The following is a 22,838-nucleotide window of genomic DNA, read 5'->3' as shown; positions in this document are numbered from 1 at the left end:
TTTCGAAAAACTAAAATTCGTAACCATATTCATAACTTTGTATTTCTTAAAATTGGTTGGATATTTGGCATATAATAATGGTTTATATAATTACTGAAGTTTGAATATTAATATCTTTGGAGGACATTATGTAGATAAAATTCGCGATTTTTTGTTTAGAATAAATTCATGTAGCTTCAAAACATTTTTATATACTAAGTAACATATTAAAATGCCAGCATAAAAATTGAAACTATTTTTTGACAGTTATTAAATCTCAATAAGCGCAAAACATTGTCCGCAGTGAATATTTATTGTCAAGATGGCGAAACGTAAGGTAGAAGACGGGAAAAATGCCAAAGAGACGGTCAAGAAACCCAAAGTTGAAGATATTATTCTGCCCGCTGTTGTTTCCTCGAGCGTCAAACCAAAAATACAAGTGTGTAGCACAGAGTACATTGACATGAATACACATATAAGTAGGCAGCCAAGTTTCAACGATGTAAACAAACCATTTCACGAGCCGATTTACTACAAGCACGTGTTCGTCTGAAACATGCCTTCGGTTTTCGCGCACCAACTGTGGCGAAGGAGTGATGTATTTTGTCCCTTGCAGAGTTTTGGTTTTTAATGTGCTTTGTATCTAAATAAAAAAATGACCTAAACGGGTAGTAAAATGAACAAAAAACAATATTAAAATATTGTGGAGAACGTGACGATGAAAATTTAAACAGGACAAAAAATGATGCCAGGGCACCAGCAAGTTAATGCATTCTTTGTGTTGTTTGAATTGTTCTCTGTTTATCACTGCTTGGGGTGGGGGAGGTGGGTGTGTGTAGAGGTAGCCTAGTGGTTAATGTATTCGCTTGTCATCCCAGTTGGAGGGCTAACATGCATACTTTTCACCACTGAAAGTGAACAGTGTTGTTAAGCGCATTAATAATAAAAATTTAAACTCATTTAGTCAGTAATACTAACATTGACATTGAAAAATACCTTTAGCTTTGAAGCATCATTCTTGAATAAATGGGCAGCTATACACCCTGATTGCCTGGTGCTCCTTATTTGCTGAAGTTTTGACATAGTTCCACAAAGCATCAAGAAGGCGATAGTGAAACCATTACTCAAGAAATCCACTCTGGACAAGGATGAGTGACAGCTACAGGCCAGTCTCAAACCTGTCGTTTATCTCCAAGGTGATTGAGAGAGCTGTCGGAAAGCGATTGGCAGAACGAACATCTTGAGCATCACAAGCTTTTCCAATCGGCATACCGTCCTAAACAAAGTGTGGAGACAGCCCTATCGAAAGTCCTCAACGACCTCAGACGTGGTATTGACAGTGGTAATGTGGGCCTCCTGGTGCTGTTAGATTTGAGCGCAGCCTTTGATACCATAGACCACCAGATGCTACTCGGTCGCCTCAAGGATGACTTCTTCCTCAATGGTACTGTATGGTCCTGGTTCAAATCCTATCTGTCGAATCGGTATCAATCGGTGTATATCGATGGTGTCTATTCAGCTCCAGTGAATCTCTCAAGCGGTGTGCCACAGGGGTCGGTTTTGGGTCCAGTTCTATTCACACTGTACACCAAGGCACTTGGTTCAATCATTAAGGTACATGAGATCAACAGTCATCTATACACAGATGACACTCAGCTGGCATCACTCTTCATGCCTAATCAATCTGAAGCACGGTGGGCAGCTCAAGCTATGACAAACTGCTGTCGTGACATACAGAAATGGATGTCGACCAACAAGCTCAAGTTGAATGCTGAAGAAATTGAGTGTGTTGTGGTTGGACCAAAGTCAAGGCATTTAGAGTCCAGACTCACTACCTTGGTTATTGGAGATACTGAGGTACCAGTGTCAGAGAGTGTCAAAGACCTGGGTGTAATCTTGGACTTGGACCTCTCCATAGACAGTCACATCAGCCAAATAACCAAGATGTGTTTTCTTCAGCAACATCTGGAAATATTTTACCAAAGAATCAGCCATCATTCTCATACTGTTCCTAGTCATGACAAGGATCGACTACTGTAACAGTCTCCTTGTTGGAGCCTCTGCTGTGCAGATAAATCGTCTCCAGCGTGTACAGAATACGGCTGCCAGGATTGTGTCACTCGCCCGTAAACAAGATCATATCACTCCAATCCTGAAGGATCTACACTGGCCTCCACTGCAGCACAGGATTACTTTCAAGATCCTCTGCTTAGCCCACCGGTGTCTGTCCGGCGACGCTCCAGGCTACCTACAGGACCTCCAGCCTATCTACTCTCCGACTCGATCCCTACGCTCTGAGTCCAAGCTTCTGTGTAGCATTCCCAGCATCAAGACTGTGAGATATGGTCAGCGTTCCTTCTCATATGCAGCGACATCCGCGTGGAACAGCCTCCCAGAATCAATCAGAAGATTTCTAAATCTAATGTCTTTCAGACATCAACTCAAGACCTATCTCTTTCAACAGCTCTGAAATCTTTTTATTTGACTGTGCTCTTCGAGCATGCATCAAACATGGAGTAATGCGCAATGCAAGTGGCCTATTATTATTAAATGAGAATGGGATACAGGTTGCAATTGTTTCCTTGTGCATTTTTTCAGTGGAGTCATGTTACTGGCTCTGACATCCAATGATTTGTGTGTATATGAATCCCTAAGAAACTGCTGGGCAACAATATGGGCAACAATATGGGCTACATATGAACCTGTATATGATCGCATTCAAAAGAAGTAAAAACATACAAATTGATATGAAAATGTTATGCATTGCTGAATCATTCTGGTTGCGGATACATTTCAATAATTCTTACTGTTGAGATCCTGCTATCCTTCTGAAGAAGGTGAAATTCATATTGGAAAATGATTATGATAATTATGGCTGCTTTTTGTGTATTACAGGGATGGCAATTTTCCGCGGATTTCCGCTGATTTCATTTCAAATTGTTCAATTGTGAATCATCTAAATCCATCGAGAAACCCTCACCTCGATGACACAATATTAAGTTTTCCGCTGAAAATAGATTTTCCTGTTGCCATCCCTGTTATTACCTGGATACTTAATGCATTGTAGTTTTCTGGGCGCCAGGTGCCAACCCTGGAAGAGAGTTACCGTTGAGGGAATACTTGTTTAGTGGAAGTTTTTTTCTTATTCAGACAAAAATTCGGAACAGAAATAGATCAAGTAGAAAATCCAATTCACAGCAGATTATGTTGATTAAAATTTTACTGGATACTGAAAGTGTATTCAGAGATGATCCAATCGGTAGATCTCTTTTGGTTGGAGAGTGGTATTTAAATAAGAGCAAAAGATCTGATTTTGATTAAATTGAGTTAAACTGTACCCGGTAGCTTTCACCGTAACTTTACAAGCAGTAAATTATTAAAATGCTGAGCAACTTCCTTGGGAAGGAATCCCAAATTTATCTTGCAAGATACTTTTCTCCAATGTGTGTTTCTCGTGAAGTAGCCAAGGTACAAATGTACAATTTGTATAAGTTGCTGAATTTGTTCTGTATATGTATTGTGTGTTTATATGTTTTCCTTTTTAATCAGAAAAAATGGACAAACAAACAGCGTGTGTTGGTCTTTTCGTCCCGAGGCATTTCTTTCCGAGGAAGACATTTAATGAACGACCTCCGAACTACGATGCCTCACGCCAAACCAGGTATTTGTCTGATGATTGTTATTTTATCCACAAGAGTAACTTGAACATCTATATTGTCAAATCATTTTCCGGTATTATGACCCAGGGACTTAATTGAGTAAGTTACATAACACTTCACACCTACCATGGATCCTGTTTTTTTACATCTTCTGTGTCTCTGTTTTGGTACACCTAGACAAACCACTGGATCCATTCCCTTTGTTCTTGTGATTCGGGGGCGGTGGGGTAGCCTAGTGGTTAAATCGTATGCTCGTTATGTTGAAGATCCGGGTTTCGATTCCCCACATGGGTACCATGGGTACATGGATATTGCTGGAATATTGCTAAAAGCGGCATAAAACCAAACTCACTCACTCTTGTGATTCCAAATAATCTGTATTGGATTTTCATTATTTTACTGACCAAATCAAATGTCCAAATGGTAAGGGAGGTAACTTACATTACCTTGAAATCAAATCCACTGCCAGTTTTAATTTTAGGTATGAAAATGTCCTTTCCAGCAAGAAAATATTTAGGGGTTTCATTTTCACGTCAATCAGTTTTTCTCTCAATCTCAATCATAATCAGTGAACTGGCCACCATCATGTTGATGTCGCCAACTCGACATTGAGGCTTGTTTGTAACTTACATTAGATTGGTGAATGGAAATCAAGGGAGTGTTACTTGAAATTATGAGAACCACGTTTAGTGGATCCAGGGGTTAATCTAGGTTTACTGAAATGCAAAGCCTGAAGATAAAGATGATGATGGTTCTTTTGTAGTGTCAGAATTTAATTTTTTGTCACCTTAGAAATATGTCATAAAAGTGGTATAAATTTACCTAAAATGTTTTCTAGCCCAGGTAAACATTGTAACAGGTATGAACCATTAATACCCTACACTTTGTTCTGGCCCTCTGGTAATATCACTTCAACATTATTGGAACTGACTTAGGTTCGTGCCAATTTCTGTCTCTGTCAATAGAAACCAGGACACTTTTTTCTGTTATACATAATTATGCATCCAGTCTTCAGTTATTGTCCAAGTTTACTTTTAGCGCACAGTATAAGAAAGGTCCAAGTCAGGTTTGGTGACCTTGACCTTCATTTCAAGGTCACAAGGGGACTTTAACGTTTTACCTGCATGTTAAGCTATCTGAAGAACCGTTCACTGGATTTTCTTCATATTCAATACCAAGCTTTATCTAGGGAAGGCGCAGGGCCCAGTCGATTTTGGTGACCTTCACATAATTTTCACGGTCATGGGGACACTTTGAAGATTTCAGCATGTTAACCTGCATTGCCAGCAAGATATTTTAAGAACGGTTCACTGGATTTTCTTCATAGACTTTCAAGACTTCCCTTGAATGTTTTTCAATAAGCAATTTCTTTAGTACTAGTTTTGCATATTTCATACACTATGACATTCATGTCAAGGTCAAAGTCAGTCTTGAAAATACGTGTGTGTTTAAACAACTAAAGAACAAGAAATCAAGATGTTGACTGGTCGTGATTTTGTTGACATTTAACTTCATCTTAAACTTCCATTACTTTATATGTTTGATTTGATAATTTGCAGCGGGGGATTATGTCACCTTAGTGACAATGCTTGTATATTTATCCTTTTAAGCTGATGAGTCTATTGTTCCTGACAGTGTGTCCCAAGAATATCGACTTCATATACTAGGATAAAGAATTAAGAGATCTCCCTGAATTCTTAGATCTCCTATTTTAGTGCTGACTGAAAGGATTTCTAACCGGTGAAGTTAGTTTATAGTGCTGTTGTCTGCCCAGTGTTGTGCGGGTGTTAAACATGAATTGGTTGATTTTCCTTTCAGAAACAAAAATGGACCGAAAAGACAAGCTGCATGTAATCAATGAGGTAAGTGTGTGTGTATCCAAAGGAGGATTCCTGGCAGAGCATGTCTACCTAGTAAGACATAGTCATACCCCTGATCCAGGGGTAGGATGGATGCCCAGATGGTTACAGTGTGTTATCTATCTATTGTGTGCCACCAGGCAGTCACACACAGATGTTGCTTATATACACTGCTGGGTTTCACAAACTCAATTGTTTACACATCTCCATATTATGTTCAACTGAAAACGTTGTTATAGCCATAAATAATGGCAATAATGCTGATGCTGCTTAAAGCAACATTTATTCACTCAATCAAATCAAGTTGATTTGATATGCAAATTGCAACATGTTATACAAGTATAAAATAGTAAGCTTACTCTGCACTGATTTGACTGTTATTATGAAGGATTTTTAATTCTGAACAAAATAGTGAGAGCATGACACATATATTAAGCCTGGTGATTAATTTGTCATTTCTATTTTGTCCAGATTTGTGAGATGAAGAATTGCAACAAGTGCATCTACTTTGAAGGCAAGAAGAGTCAGGATCTATATGTGTGGTAGGTTGTTTTAGGATCTCTGTGTGTGGTAGGTTGTTTTAGGATCCCTATGTGTGGTAGGTTTTGGGATCTCTATGTGTGGTAGGTTGTTTTAGGATCTCTATGTGTGGTAGGTTTTGGGATCTCTATGTGTGGTATGTTGTTTTAGGATCTCTATGTGTGGTAGGTTTTGGGATCTCTATGTGTGGTAGGTTGTTTTAGGATCCCTATGTGTGGTAGGTTTTGGGATCTCTATGTGTGGTATGTTGTTTTAGGATCTCTATGTGTGGTATGTTGTTTTAGGATCTCTATGTGTTGTATGTTGTTTTAGGATCTCTATGTGTGGTATTGTTTTGGGATCTCTATGTGTGGTAGGTTGTTTTAGGATCCCTATGTGTGGTAGGTTTTGGGATCTCTGTGTGTGATATGTTGTTTTAGGATCTCTATGTGTGGTAGGTTGTTTTAGTATCTCTATGTGTGGTAGGTTGTTTTAGGATCCCTATGTGTGGTATGTTTTAGGATCTCTATGTGTGGTATGTTGTTTTAGGATCCCTCTGTGTGGTAGGTTGTTTTAGGATCTCTATGTGTGGTATGTTGTTTTAGGATCTCTATGTTTGGTAGGTTGTTATAGGATCTCTATGCGTGGTATGTTGTTTTAGGATCTCTATGTGTGATAGGTTTTGGGATCTCTATGTGTGGTATGTTGTTTTAGGATCTCTATGTGTGGTATGTTGTTTTAGGATCTCTGTGTTGTAGGTTGTTTTAGGATCTCTATGTTTGGTAGGTTGTTTTAGGATCTCTATGTGTGGTTTGTTGTTTTAGGATCCCTATGTGTAGTAGGTTTTGGGATTTCTATGTTTGGTATGTTTTAGGATCTCTATGTGTGGTATGTTGTTTTAGGATCTCTATGTGTGGTATGTTGTTTTAGGATCCCTATGTGTGGTAGGTTGTTTTAGGATCTCTATGTGTGGTATGTTGTTTTAGGATCTCTGTGTGGTATGTTGTTTTAGGATCTCTATGTGTGGTAGGTTTGGGGATCTCTATGTGTGGTAGGTTGTTTTAGGATCTCTATGTGTGGTAGGTTTTGGGATCTCTATGTGTGGTATGTTGCTTTAGGATCTCTATGTATGGTAGGTTGTTTTAGGATCTCTATGTGTGGTAGGTTGTTTTAGGATCTCTATGTGTGGTTTGTTGTTTTAGGATCCCTATGTGTGGTAGGTTTTAGGATCTCTATATGTGGTATGTTGTTTTAGGATCTCTATGTTTGGTATGTTGTTTTAGGATCTCTATGTGTGGTAGGTTGTTTTAGGATCTCTATGTGTGGTAGGTTGTTTTAGGATCTCTATGTGTGGTAGGTTGTTTTAGGATCTCTATGTGTGGTATGTTGTTTTAGGATCTCTATGTGTGGTAGGAGGTTTTAGGATCTCTATGTGTGGTATGTTGTTTTAGGATCTCTATGTGTGGTAGGTTGTTTTAGGATCTCTATGTGTGGTATGTTGTTTTAGGATCTCTATGTGTGGTTTGTTGTTTTAGGATCCCTATGTGTGGTAGGTTTTGGGATCTCTATGTGTGGTAGGTTGTTTTAGGATCTCTATGTGTGGTAGGTTGTTTTAGGATCTCTATGTGTGGTATGTTGTTTTAGGATCTCTGTGTGGTATGTTGTTTTAGGATCTCTATGTGTTGTATGTTGTTTTAGGATCTCTATGTGTGGTAGGTTGTTTTAGGATCTGTATGTGTGGTAGGTTGTTTTAGGATCCCTATGTGTGGTAGGTTTTGGGATCTCTGTGTGTGATATGTTGTTTTAGGATCTCTATGTGTGGTAGGTTGTTTTAGTATCTCTATGTGTGGTAGGTTGTTTTAGGATCCCTATGTGTGGTATGTTTTAGGATCTCTATGTGTGGTATGTTGTTTTAGGATCTCTATGTGTGGTTTGTTGTTTTAGGATCTCTATGTGTGGTATGTTGTTTTAAGATCCCTCTGTGTGGTAGGTTGTTTTAGGATCTCTATGTGTGGTATGTTGTTTTAGGATCTCTATGTTTGGTAGGTTGTTATAGGATCTCTATGCGTGGTATGTTGTTTTAGGATCTCTATGTGTGATAGGTTTTAGGATCTCTATGTTTGGTATGTTGTTTTAGGATCTCTATGTGTGGTATGTTGTTTTAGGATCTCTGTGGTATGTTGTTTTAGGGTATCTATGTGTGGTAGGTTGTTTTAGGATCTCTATGTTTGGTATGTTGTTTTAGGATCCCTATGTGTGGTATGTTGTTTTAGGATCTCTATGTGTGGAAGTTTGCTTTAGGATCTCTATGTGTGGTATGTTGTTTTAGGGTCTCTATGTGTGGTAGGTTTTGGGATCTCTATGTGTGGTATGTTGTTTTAGGATCTCTATGTGTGGTAGGTTGTTTTAGGATCTCTATGTGTGGTATGTTGTTTTAGGATCTCTGTGTGGTATGTTGTTTTAGGATCTCTATGTGTGGTATGTTGTTTTAGGATCTCTATGTGTGGTATGTTGTTTTAGGTCTCTCTGTGTGGTATGTGTTTTAGGGTATATGTTGTAGGTTGTTTAGGATCTCTATATGTGGTATGTTGTTTTAGGATCTCTATGTGTGGTATGTTGTTTTAGGATCTCTATGTGTGGTATGTTGTTTTAGGGTCTCTATGTGTGGTATGTTGTTTTAGGGTCTCTATGTGTGGTAGGTTGTTTTAGGATCTCTATGTGTGGTAGGTTGTTTTAGGATCTCTATGTGTGGTATGTTGTTTTAGGATCCCTATGTGTGGTAGGTTAGGGTTTTTGTGATAGTTATCTGTAGCACATATTTTTAGGTGCTGCTGTCTGTTTGAAGGGTTAATTGATCAGCAGAGTGTTGTTTCAAATCCCCTGATCATGGGACGTTTTAATCAGCTTCAGCTCATCCTCAGAGGCCTCACCAAAGTGGTAAACATGTACAGCCTGCTTCAGCTCGGGGTTTGCTCTCACATTAAGCTGGGATGTAACTGAATTGATGTTAAAAACAATGTTTCACTTGCAAGTGACATTAGCATGGGGTAGTCTAAGTTGTGGAGATCCTCACGAACTTGTCCTGTGATTACTGGATCCACACTTAATTATTTACTGACTGCAGTCATATCCTGGAATAAGATGCTGAGAGACAGATACACACTCCTTCGGTAATCTGTTTGCATCTATGTACCAGAATAGAGATGAGAGTAGTTGTCACTGTTTTGTCCATGGCTATTTCTTAGTCATCTCACATGTGATGTTTACTTTTAGAGGCTTGATGTTTGAATTTATGTTTTATTTCAGGCTGTCAAACTGTCCTGATGGGCCATCAGCAAAGTTTTTAGTAGAAAATTGTAAGTATAATATGGAAGAGTCAACAATTATGAATTTAGTACATTCTCTGTCTTGGTGTTCTCAGTTTGCACTGCAGAGTTGCCTCCCATGGTCACTCCACAAATCTCTGACTGGTAGAATACTGGTTCAGCCTGATCATGTTTCTAAATTTGTCATCACTGTACCTGTCTGTGGGTTTCACCGAAGTGGTTCCACCTGATCCACTTTGAGCTTTTTCTCACACACAGGGCTCGATTTAAGAGATCTTAACCATGTTAACCTACTTGCACCAGGTGCAACCTAAGATAAAAACCTAGTTGCACCAGTTAAATTCCATTTGCACTGTTTTTATTGCAATATGTAATGAAAGATATTTGCTATTGAATTATTTAGATGTTTTATTCAGAAGTTTACCAAGTAAAAAATTGACTTGCACCTGGTGCAAGTTAGGTTAATAACTAGGGTGCACTTTGTACTATTGGGTTGCACCAGTGCAAGTAACAAAGCACTAAATCGAGCCCTGCCACATCAAGCTCACTTACTTCTGATTCTGAGATAGTATGATTCTTTGGTGAAGTATTCGTTGAGACTTCACTGAATCACCTCTCCAGGTGAGTACAGAATTTATGATAGATTGTTGCTAGTACAGTAGAATGTTTAGTGTTTAGACTGTCGCAATCCCCTCTTCCCTTGAGTACATTGTGTATGTGGATAATAGTGTTATTGGAACTAATAGAATGTATTATAAGACATTTAGGTGAGTGATGACAATACCTCTTCTTGCAGTGCACACAATGATGGAGCTCAAGATGACAGGGAATTGTCTGAAAGGGTCACGGCCTCTACTGTCTTTTGACACAGTGAGTTGAAGTTTCATTGATAGCAACTTTTATCTCAATGATGAATGTTCACAACCTTTCAGTGGATTTGGTGTTTCTTACTTGTACATGATTATTTAGAGACTACTGATTTTTGTCTGTATTGTTTATGCAGTATTGACTTTTATGTCTGTGTATTTAGCTGGTAAAATGTTTTGACCTGAGCTTTCTTTACCTCAGTAAACTTTCCTCGACAACAATTTCTTTTTGTAGCAGGACCAAATAAATACTCAAAAAACCGTAATAGTAAAACCGTAGGAATATGAAAAAATCAGGCGGTCTATAATGATTTTGAGTTGTGTTTCTCTATTTATTTCCAGAAGATTGTGATCAAAGTATTTTTGACCAAGCTTTGTAAATGAATTCTTCATGTTTCAGACGTTTGATGAAGAGCCACAATGGAGGATATTGAAGGAGTTGTTCATACAGGTAGGATGCCTCTTGAGTATTGGCCTTGGTGACCCTGTCACTGCAGTGCACTGTGCAGAGTGGTGTCCCTTAGATGTGTCAGAAACATTGGTTGGTGTGAATCCTGGTATGTCAGCATGATACCGGTACTTGTGGGCTTTACTTATGTGGTAAACATCTACAACCTGCAGGGGGCGGTGGGGTAGCCTAGTGGGTAAAGCGTTGGCTCGTCACGCCGAAGACCCGGGTTCGATTGCCCACATCGGTACAATGTGTGAAGCCCATTTCTGGTGTCCACCAGCTGTGATGTTGCTGGAATATTGCTAAAAGCGGCATAAAACCAAACTCACTGACTACAACCTGCATCACGTGGGCTAACAGCCATTTTCTTAGTAAAATGATGTTCAAAGCAGGGGTGATCTGTGAAAATCTGGGTTAGAATTGGTCTTCAGTAACCCATGCTTGTCATAAGAAGTAATTAACTCGATTGTTTTCCAACCACCACCAAATATTTGGAATATTGATAAGTGCATGGTTAGACAACAAATAAACATCAAAGCAGCATTATACCCAGCTCATTCATTCATTGACTCTTTCACTGGAGGTTATGTCAAGCTTATACCTGATTGTTTGGTACAGAATGCTTGGAATGTTGATGTTGACACTACATGATGATGAGGTATATTGCCTGGTTATGCTGTATTGCTTCTTTCAGTAGTGTTGTTGCCTTGCAGATATTTGGGACTCCAAACTGCCACCCCAAGAGTCAGCCATTTTTTGACCATGTGTTGTCCTTCTCCATCATGGACAACAGGATCTGGTTCCGGAACTACCAGATCCTGGAGGAGGATGGGGCGCTCACAGAAATAGGTCAGTTCCTGCACAGTGTTTTCCAAGTTGCCACGGTGATTGTGCTTACGTTCATGCACTCTCATCCTTGTAGTTGCCACAGTCAGAGGGTCCTCAAAATGAAGATTCTAACTTCAGAAAAGTGTATGTTCTAGAGCAACCATTCACAATTAGATTACCAGCAACTTCAGCACAGCTTCTTTGAATGGCATTTAAAACTGGTATGATGCATCTACACTGAAACATCGTACCTATTGCAATAAACACGTGGTCTATCCCCAAAAAATTTTCCTCTTCCACTACCACACAGCTGATGCTATTTACCCTGTATGTAACTGTTTCGCCAGGTCCCAGATTCGTCATGAACCCCATCCGAATATTTGAAGGCAGCTTCCAGGGTAGGACTCTGTACCAGAATCCACACTACGTCTCTCCTAACGAGGTCAGTCTCAGTTTCATGTATCTGTGTGTAGTGACGTCTGCTCTTTATCATGTATGACCATTGTATTTTGTCCTGGCTGAATGACGTCAATTTTGTGAATTATTTTGTTTAACACTTTGTTGTGCCAGGATTCTCTGGTTACAATCCCACTTTTCTCATGGGTTCAAATCGCAGTCACGTCATGTTTCTGTGTTTGTTAGTACTAGTGTTGGGAATTGGTTAAAATCTCATAATTGATGATTGGTTCATTACAACCGATCAATCATCGAAAATAATTGGTTAGCGTCATTTATGAAATGTGTTAATGCACACAATAATAAGGAAAAAACCATGTAGTTCTTTGGGTTTTTTTTTGGGCAAAATTTCACATCTTTAAAGGATGACTAGTATGGAGGAACATAAATTTCTTAGAGTCTTTAAGATAAATTCAATCATGACTTGGAACGAGCTTGTAGTGCTTATGAAATGTAACAGACAAAACCAACCTAGTGAAAAATACTGTTAATGAAAACAAGTGTTCTAGAATTGTTTGTGTTCGATAATGACAAAACATGATCGATTGCTTGGTCATTTAGTCACTGCGACCAATCTTTGATTATTTCAATTAATCGGGCCACCACTAGTTAGCAATCTACCTGTGCTCATGGCTTACCAAAGTGGTATATGTGATACACCTTCATCGCTTACGGTTTCTGCCCACATGAAGTGATATGACTGAAATACTGTTCAAAGCAACATTAAACCTAATTCACTCACTCCTGCAATGTTGTCTAAGCTTACAGATGCTAACATCTTTCTGTGTTCTTCACATTACCAGCATCGGCGAAGGCTGAAGCAAATTGTAGCCAGCAAATACATCAACCGGGTAGATGCAAAGAAGTCACTGGAGGTGCGACGACCTAAAGAATCCTACCGTCTCGATCCCACAGACGATGTGTTCACTACCATCAGACCAGAGGATGTCCGGCCGGCAGAGGAGAAGTCCGATACATTGAGAAACTCATGAGGAGAAGCGAACATGAAGACCTTGGAAGAGTCTGGTACATGCTAGGAATGTATGGACCATGTTGATGTGATGACATTGTACTGGTGACATTTGGGTGTACGAGTATCCAGTCGCATATTCATTTAATATACCGGTTCTGGTATTTTCTCTATGAGGAGCACACCAAGTTCAGTGTAAGTGGCTGGTGTATATTGTATGTCAGAGCATTTAAGGCAAAACTGTTGGTTTTTCGGTAAAGGAATTCATCGGCAAAAAAAAAAAAACGTGAGCAGTTTTGTTAATAATGTCCAGTTTATGGTCAGTTATTATGAAAAAACCATCTCACTAACAGCATGAAAGGACTAACTGGTACAATTTTCAAGGTTGTCAATAAATTCTATCCTTGTATGTATAACATGTAAATAAAACTAGTGTACAGTGCTTAGCTGGATTCTCTTCTGTGTTGAATGACTGAATAAGGGGTGAGCTTCTTCCCAAACACACCTTTAGGTGTGTGCCTGAATCAGATAGCTGTCACTGCTATGTTTTGTTTTCCTTCCACAAGCTTGCTTGCCATATTAACAACTGATCTTTTGGCATCTGGTTAATTTATGGGAACTGATATTCCTTGTATATAGTGAATGTGTTACAAGAAGTAATGTCATTAGAGTGTCAGCTTCTTCAGGTTTCACGTAATATTTTCTTATAACAGTAATATATAACATTATAAATAATTGCATCTGGACCAGGGCAATGTGACTGAAAGCATGAGTGACTGTCACTCCATAAGGTTACTACAACATTGACCAAAAACCCACATCTCCAGTGTTCAGAACAAGGATGAGGTACTGACAGAATCCTCCAGTTTTGTGCTTTTAAGGGTGTCATTATATATAGATGAATTAATAACCTAGATGCAAGAACAGGAAGGAGGGTTGAAACAGTCCGGGTATCGTAGACTGAAACTTGATTCCTCATGGTACTACCATTGCATGTTATGTCAAAGATTTTTTAAGAAGCCCTTTTCTGGTGTATAGTCTGTGAGACTTCATCCATCCAAAAACCCTTCTTTCTGGACAATCTTGGTGGGAGATTAGGACATATGTGGTTACTGGTTGAATCTAGCACAAATTTATACTGTTGCTCCTGCTTTCAACCACTAGTTGGTTAGTGTTCAAACCCCCAAAACACAAACCGCCTCCGTGGTGTAGTGGTTAGAGCGTCCGCCCGGAGAGTGGAAGGTCGCGGGTTCGATCCCCGACCGCGTCATACCAAAAGATCGTTAAAATATGGTACTTGTTGGTCCCTGCCTGGCGCTCGGCATTAATGGGTACAACAAGGACTTGTTGGCTCAGAGTCAGTATAATGTGTCTGAGTGGGGTATTCATGCTTCACTGCGGCATGGTATCTCAGTGGGCTAGCACTATAAAACCAGCTTCAGTCTGGGCTAGTACAAGCAGCCGCACATACACATACACACGCATGCATGCACGTCGTCATGTGAGTGAAATATTCTCCAGCGCGACGTTAAACCCAATTTCACCTCACCCCAAAACACAACATGTGGCATTATGTGTATTGTGCACAACCGCTGGTTTGTCTGGTGGTGTATTCAAGCAAAAAACCTCAGCATAAGCTTACATTACATTTCCAGTGTCAATAAAAAAAAGTCGCACATGTTCAGTCTATGCACATTTCATGATATTTTCTTCATATGCAAAATCAAAGAAAAACAATCCCGAAGTTTACATACATCATGTTTATTTTTTAAGTGATGATTTTTGCTCGCTACATGAAAATGGAAAAAAGCACATTAAATATCTGATCAATGCTTTCAGTATTCTGATTCAATTCATGGCTGATTTCATGTAATAATCCATGTGAGGGTGAATGAAACCAAGCCTTGATAACAACTGGTGACTGAATTGTGTATAAACTAGGTGACCGAATGAAAGTGGAAGGAAACATAGAACACTAAAATCATTGGATGTTCACTACATTCAAAGATACAGGAACTTTAAGCCATACTATGAAATAACCCCAAAGTATACTTGTGCTAATTTCTACAACAAGGAAACAAGTCAATACAGAAGCACACCTTTATCAGGACGATGAAAAAGAATAATAAAATCATTCCAGATGAATTATCTCTTTTGTACATTTAATAATAGTAATTGGGTTCATTTAAAGCAAGGTAGCCTTCCTTGGGTTACTATTTTCGTACATATTACCAATATGGCGGCGATAATGATTCCAGTGGAGATGACAATGCTCTCCATCCCCCACCGAGATACAATACAAGACACTTATGTTATGTTACAGTAAGACAGAGAGAAGCTACGAGAGTGTTTCTATTCACGTCGTTTCCGATGTCCTGGACTTGGGGATGATGTCCGTGTTGAGCTGCGTGATGGCATCACCTCATCATCATCAGAATCCTGAAAACAACAAGGCAATGACTCAGAACATGTTCCTTTCCACCCAGAGAAAATATGTTAGTACCTTAGGGCTAAATACCATGCAAGAGATATGTAGGGACAACAACTAAATACACTTGAAAGCTGTAGTGACTATTGGTGACCTGCCTTTAATTCGCAGGGGTGTGTCAAAATACACAAATACAATAAACTTGACTGAATAATAAACTTTATTCCAAAGGAAAGGTATCGCTGCCTTCAGACAGTGTATGAAGTAAGCAAAAACCCCAGCCAGACATCAGGGCTGGATTTAACCAGACCAGACACCAAGATATGACTCAGATGTATATAACATCTCAATTTTTTACCAGACCATCGGGCTGGCTAGCTGTAAATCTAGACCGTCCGTCTGAAATCTAACCTGTCTCGGGTGGTCGGATGGGCCTTATTTCATACACTGCTTCAGAGGTAAATGGTTAGAACAAGAAGAAAGAATACAGATTTCCACAACATTCTATAATTTGCACTTTGAGGCTGGGGCACAATTGTGATGATGAGTGAGTGAGTTAAGTTTTACGCCTCACTCAGCAATATTCCAGCTGTGTGGTGGCGGACTGTAAATAATCGAGTCTGGACCAGACAATCCAGCGATCAACACCATGAACATCGATCTGCGCAATTGGCAACCAACAACATGTGTATACCAAGTCAGCGAGCCTGACCACCTGATCCCGTGTGGTAGAGAAATGACAAAGGCAATAACAGTAGATGCTTAACATTGAGCAGTTAATGTTTGTGTCAAGAGCTGAGCTGAACAGTAAAAGTTACAATTTCATGATTTTAAACGGCACAATAAGCAGGACTACATCTGTACTCAGCATTGTCTAAGCCATTGGCTAAATGTTCCAGGCATTGTCATCATGTGAAATAATGCAAAGAAGTATAACGGTTCAAATATTCGAGAAAATATGCCACTACTATTACAACATCGTTTTTAACTATCTCCTTGTGACTGACAACAGTCAGGTCAAACAGTGGATAACCAGGGGTAAACTATACATCATGCCCCATGTCACCACAGAGTATGGTCTTCTTTCTAAGTCTCCATACTTACAGATATTTCATTCCAACTTCAACAAAAACATAACGTTTGAAACAGTGTTGCTTCTTGTGAATGTTTTACACAGAATGTAAAGAAAGGTACATACACTCTCTTCTGATTCATCATCACTGATGATGGGCTTTGCCTTTGCCTTCCTAGGTTTGGGCCCTCGCTGCTTGCCGCTTGGAGTCTGTAAAAATTACTCACTTTTACAATATTGTACTGCTTTCTATGTTGTACAGGTCACAACAATGTATACAAATCCATTCCACCAAAATGTAAATTTATTGTTGAAATGACTAATCATAGATTGATATATCAAACTAACCTTTTTGCTGTCTTTAGACAATTTGTGTTTCTTCACATGCTGGCCTGAAAAAAACCCAAGAAGACATTTGGAGTAAATATGTCAAGGAAGTGAGTGAGCAATATCATGGCTGGGGGCACTAGAAATGGACGTCGCACAATGTACCCATGTGAGGAACTGAACCTGGGTATTTGGCATGATGAGCAAACGCTTTATCCACTAGGCTACCCCACTGCCCATATCTCAAGGAAGTTCTCATGAATTCATACAACACTTGCTCTCAAGAACAATGCCAATAATCAAAAGATCTTTGCATTGATAACTTTAACCTAAGTCTCAGTGCGAGTGGATAGTTCACTATGACCAATACTGCAGGCAGTAATGAACGCACAATTCTAAAACAATTAGTGCATATATGATTTGTGTGCATGCATTGAGATAACATCAAATCATGTGACTTGTCTCCATGACTACAGAAGCAGTTCGTCTACTCACTGTCGTCATCATCAGCATCATCATCTTGTTCATCCTTGTCATCCATATCCTCCTCATCTTCACTTCCAGCGCTCTCATCTGACGACACCATGCCTTCCTTCTCCAACCTCTCTCTAGCACTTGTAAATACTGACTGTAGCACGATGGAATCTTCATAGATCTGGAATTAACCAATGTGGTTAGCAACAGTAGGGCTTGTTTTCAATCTATAGATGGTTTAGTGAGTTGGGTTTAACACTGAAAAGCATTTCAGTCATCACAGTGTCAAGAAGAAGATTCTGGGATTCAAAACCACGACCTTAGGTGTATGACTTGCCTGGATGTTGAAACACTGAACAACCAATTATGGTACTTTAGGCAACTGGGACACCAATGCCCACCCTGACTTAACCAAATGTATGGATGTTTTCCAAGATTCTTAAAAACACTATAAACCTCTACTTTACATGTTGAATTACACATAGTGAGAAAGTGAGTTGGGTTTTACGCAGCTTTTAGCAACATTCCAGCAATATTACGGCAGGGGTCACCAGAAATGAGCTTCACACATTGTACCCTTGTGGAAAATAGAACCCGGGCCTTTGGCATGATGAGCGAATGCATTAACCACCGGGCTACCTCACCTTCCCAAATCACAAAAGACAAGAGGAGAATTTGATGCTACCTGAACAGAATTTTCAGTTGTATCATGGCAGTATAGCTAACATTGGAATAAACCCAGAAGTGACTGTTCACAACTTCCACAAATGAATAGACATGTTGATAGAATAGTATTGTGGCTAATCTGGGACACAAACCCATGTCCTGCATATCCTGGCATGGTCAGGGGACTCAACTCTGTACTGAGTTACAGCTCCCTCACCCAAAGAGCCACCATATTCGATGACATAACCTCTGGTTTTCTCGCTACCTACCACTGATCCCTCCACATTGTAAGCTTGGGCGTTTTTACACAGCAACATCACATCATTCTCCAGGTCATCTATACTGCGGTACTTGTGGTCCACAATGCGTTGCTGCAACAAGCCATGGAAACAACTGAACAATACATGTTAATACAGCATTGTACGCATCATTTAAAATATGCTCAAGGCACCACATAATTTTTACCCTGTCAATGACATTCTTAACTACTTGGTGATAATACATTCATATCATATAATTTTTAGCATTCATATCAACATTACATTGATAAAGCCAATTCATGGTTGACAGTTGATATTGTCAATTAAGTCTAATAATCAGCAACTTCACTTGCTTTTTGTGGTCTTCAGTGTAACCTCAGACTTATTCCACATACCTTTATCTTTCTGAAGTCTACAGCTTTCCTGATAATTTCGTAGTATTCAGGGAGTTCTTTCTTTGACGGCAGCTGCATAAACATACTGCTCAACACTCGGCCATCACTGAAACATGTGCAAAATAATCAACATCAACGAAGTGGATATTTCACACATTATCATTTGAACCATGTATCGAAGAAAACATATCAGTGCAATCAGTGAACATAAATGTATAAAAAAGCAAAACAGTAAAAGAATGTTTCTGGAACAATTTAAACATTTTATGACTGACCATTTTTGGAATAAGTGAGTGAGTGAGTATGGTTTTATGCCACTTTTAACAATACTCCAGCAATATCACAGCAGGGGACACCAGAAATGGGCTTCACACATTGTACCCATGTGGGGAATCGAACCCAGGTCTACGGTGTGACAAGCAAACACTTTAACCACGAGGCTATCCCACCCACCTCTTTTGAATAAATATGGCAAAGAAATGCTTTCACAACTCATTACAATCTCATTAAAACATGATGTGATCACATCTCATTAAAACACGTTGTGATATCCCTGTGCACACCATCTGGCATTATCTAGTGGAAGTAACATCAGATTACATGGCCTCCAGTGGAGAGTTTCTCACATCTCCACAAACAGTGGAGTGATATCACAATATGAGTGATATCACAGAAACTTCCTTTGAAGCATAAATCTGCCAGATCACGATCAAGTTGGTCCAAATGCCACACCTTACACAGTAGACATTTGTCAGCCTTATACCCAGTTTCCTTTCAAGACAAGCCTAACTAATGAAACGACTTCACATAATTGCATCGATCGACCCCATCAATCAACAAACTCCATCCACCATGCCACTCACCTGTCCTTGTAGTTTATCACAACATCAAGTATCTTCTTCATCCTCTTTGTCAGCTTCGGTGGGTTCGGGGTCATTTTCTCTACTGGAGGTCGACCTCGCCTCTTCTTAACTTTTGGCGTCTGGTCCATATCATCATCTACCGGCTTCCTCTTACGACCTTTCTTTGTGACTCGCTTCTTGTCTTCCACTTCATCAAGGTTGCCGTCTTCAATAGCCTGAATCAGTAATCAGATTATTTCCAAATGGATTATCTTCACGATAAACATGAAAAGAGATTGCTCTCAAATTGACTGCACAAGTTCATTGGGTGATGAGTACTGTGGTTTTAGAGGGTTCTGGATGGAGTATTTGAATACAAAACACACAATTCTTACTTTCAACATAAAGATTATTATAAGAACCCCTACACAGATTGTATGTGTAACACTGTTCACAAGAATTTTAGTGAAAGTGAAATTTACATCACAACAGAGATCTTCTAGATATCTCAAACATCCTCATCCCAAAATTTACAGAGTCTTACCCGAAGCCACTGCTTCTCTGTAAGTTGATCCGAGTAATCAACCTCCTTCCTTTGTCGAGATCCACGGCCGAACAGCTTGTCTTCCTCCTCCTCACATGTCAGTCTGTCAACCTGGAGGCAACAGCAATCATAACAGTCAGCTTCAACAGCTATGGAACATAGACACAATTGCTCTTCCCCCTTTGGATACCGATTCAAGTACAATTCAATGAATCACTAAGTATGGATATGTTTGTTGTTTAACACGAATTCAGCAACATTGGGGCTGTAAGATGGCAGTCTGTAAATAACTAAGACTGGTCCAGATGATTCAGTGATTAACATAATGAGCATCGACCTTTGCACTTGGGTTACAATGACATGTATCAACCAAGTCAGCGAGCCTAGCACCTGATCCCGTTATTCGCTTCTTATAACAAGCTGAGTTGCTGTAGATCAATTCTACCCCAGGTCTTCAAGGGTTTTGACAGTCACTGAGTATAAAGAAATATCTGTGGGAACCTTCCAGTGGTCATGCAACAAAAACATCAGAACTCACCTCTTCCTCATCCTTGGTAATCCAAGATGGCAGTTCATCAATTTCCATCAGTCGTGGTTTCCTCTTGCCTCCCTCTCTGGCTTCATTACGACGCTGCGCTCAATGTCCATTTTCTGTGAAGGTAAAGAAAGCAATATACTCATGTGACAATTACTTGTTGAGGATAATAGAAGTTGTGTAGATAATATGAGGACTCTTAATGATCAGCTTCTGTACCCACCTGATAGACCTCGAACTCATCCTCTGTTCTGGCCAACATCTGGTTGATGGTTTCATCATCAGGAACCTCATCTTCTTCCTGAACACAACAAAACAGTTGGAGAGTGAATGATTATTTATACACATCCTATTCCAGTATTCCAGAATTTCACATCACTTTCACTTAAATCTTCATCTCATAAAACAGTCTTAAACATACCTCAAATGTCCATATCAAATCAATCCCAAATAGCGTTACATAAGATTCAAATCAGGTTAAGTAATCTGAAGTATAATTGGGATTATATTCTTCATGAAATTCATACCTCTTCTCCGTTTTGTTCATTCATGAGAATTTCGTGAAGGAACTGTTTCCTCTCGAAGCCAGTGGACTTCTGGTCGAACATGCCAGCCTGGATGACCTTCTCGTCCACGTTCAGCTTGTAGCGGGCAGCAGCCAGGATACGCTCCTCCACACTGTTGACTGACATTAGACGTAGGACACGCACTTCTGCCTTCTGACCGATACGATGAGCTCTGTCCTGGGCTTGTAAGTCCTGACAGGAATGAACACATATTTAGATACTTGACGTTGAACATGAAGACAAACTTAAATATGCTGGTTATTCTTATTCACAAATGTATACCTATTACCTGTAAATAAGGAATGAATGAATAACAGGAAAGTCTAGTTGACCCATGCAAAACTAACCAAGCCTACTAACCATCTGTGCAACATACTAACCTAACCCAGTAACCATCAGTTAAACACTAACCCAGCCCACTAACCCCTACAATGTACCACAAACTCATCCCACCTGATGAGGGTTCCAGTCAGAGTCGAAGATGATGACTGTGTCGGCAGCCTGCAGGTTCAGACCGAGACCTCCAGCCCTGGTACTCAGCAGAAACACAAAGTAGGGGGAGTCCGGTTGGTTGAACAGGTGCAGGAGATGACCTCGATCCTCAGACTTGGTTGTTCCATCAAGACGCAGGTACCGGAAACCTGGAAATATTACAGTCAAATTAAGACTGAGAGAATACTAAAGACAAAGAAGCAATATCTCCCTGTAGTATCTTAACTTTGTTCACAAAACAGTGCTTACCCCTGAACTGATGATACTGCTATGCTCTGAATATTTAACATGGCCAACTTAAACAAAACAATACTGACTGTTATATACAATGTGGATGCGTAGCTCTGAATGCACACAACAGTGCTTACCTTTGTATACAAAGCAATGCTTAGATCTGAATGCATACAACAACGCTTACCTCTGTACACAAAGTAGTCCTCCATAATACTCATCAGAGACGTCATCTGACAGAACAACAAGACTCGATGGTTACGCATCTTCAGTTTTGGCAACATTCTGTCCAGCAACTCAAACTTTCCTGAGGATCTGTACAGGTCAGGGCTAAAACAGATACACACATCAAGCATGAAGCTCAGGATGGAGATAGTATCACATCAAAGACAGAAAGAAACCCGCAACAAAATAGGACACATTATCTGGCATTAGTGACTCACCCAGTGACGATTCCTCCCTGTGATCCTGCTGTTTCTGCGAAGGCCTCCTCGATGTGAGGAAACATGAAGGGATGGTTACAGATCTTCCTAAGCTGCATGATGGTGTTCATCAGAAGCTTCGCTCCTCCCTTGCCCTGGAGACACAAAACCTTTAGTTATCACTTGCTCTAGCAGGAGTTCTATCCATGTGGGCCTTCCATTTACAGAGGCTGGTTGAGATAATGCTCCTTAGAGGCCTTGGTAGCCTGATGAATGCGGCTCAGGGACTTCAATGCTCACAGGCAAAGGGTCTTATCAGGGTAATTCTATGATGTGAACCCTTGATCAGCTGTTCATGTTTGTACAGTGAGTTGAAAATCACTCCAGGGTGCCGTTGTACAAAGCGATCTTAGGGTTAATGTGACCGTAACTCCCATACATAGACTTCGGTAGTTAACGCTAAGGTTTTTCTGTACAACGGTACCCTGATCAACGCTTCTGAACACAGCTTGTTGATTTGATACTTCTATATCACACCACTTACATGACTTCTACCCAACAATTTAATCTGCAATTCCTGTTAGTTTTATTGTATTTCCATTACATATTAGATGAAACATTCACTGAAATTGCTACATTATTTCTCTCACATAGAACACAATCAGCGAAAT

At 39.8% G+C, this 22,838-nt stretch overlaps 2 protein-coding genes across 2 annotated transcripts in view; one reads left to right on the top strand and one right to left on the bottom strand.

Moving 5' to 3' along the window:
* The first annotated feature begins 289 nt into the window (after positions 1–289).
* On the top strand, positions 290–13,355 carry LOC124291579 (ribosome biogenesis protein BRX1 homolog). Its single transcript, XM_046728597.1, has 10 exons — positions 290–418; positions 3,529–3,640; positions 5,457–5,500; positions 5,969–6,039; positions 9,323–9,372; positions 10,139–10,212; positions 10,609–10,659; positions 11,373–11,508; positions 11,835–11,929; positions 12,747–13,355. The coding sequence occupies exons 1-10, from the start codon at positions 302–304 to the stop codon at positions 12,933–12,935; spliced, it is 939 nt and encodes a 312-aa protein (XP_046584553.1). The 5' UTR covers positions 290–301; the 3' UTR covers positions 12,936–13,355.
* Positions 13,356–14,658: 1,303 nt separating this feature from the next.
* The window catches only part of LOC124291565 (transcription activator BRG1-like), a 39,281-nt gene continuing 31,101 nt past the window's right edge, over positions 14,659–22,838 (bottom strand). The window contains 15 exon segments of the mRNA XM_046728585.1: positions 14,659–15,352; positions 16,540–16,632; positions 16,762–16,805; positions 17,236–17,395; positions 18,150–18,251; positions 18,536–18,641; positions 19,399–19,613; positions 19,922–20,032; positions 20,460–20,552; positions 20,555–20,572; positions 20,680–20,757; positions 20,984–21,214; positions 21,476–21,663; positions 21,933–22,075; positions 22,189–22,322. Of these exon segments, the coding sequence (XP_046584541.1) occupies positions 15,266–15,352; positions 16,540–16,632; positions 16,762–16,805; positions 17,236–17,395; positions 18,150–18,251; positions 18,536–18,641; positions 19,399–19,613; positions 19,922–20,032; positions 20,460–20,552; positions 20,555–20,572; positions 20,680–20,757; positions 20,984–21,214; positions 21,476–21,663; positions 21,933–22,075; positions 22,189–22,322 (1,803 nt within the window). The 3' untranslated portion in view covers positions 14,659–15,265.

Source organism: Haliotis rubra, unplaced genomic scaffold (assembly GCF_003918875.1).
Source record: "Haliotis rubra isolate DU_JTF1 unplaced genomic scaffold, ASM391887v1 Scf497, whole genome shotgun sequence".
Classification (NCBI taxonomy): Eukaryota; Metazoa; Mollusca; class Gastropoda; order Lepetellida; family Haliotidae; genus Haliotis; species Haliotis rubra.
This window is presented reverse-complemented; position numbering and strand designations above follow the sequence as displayed.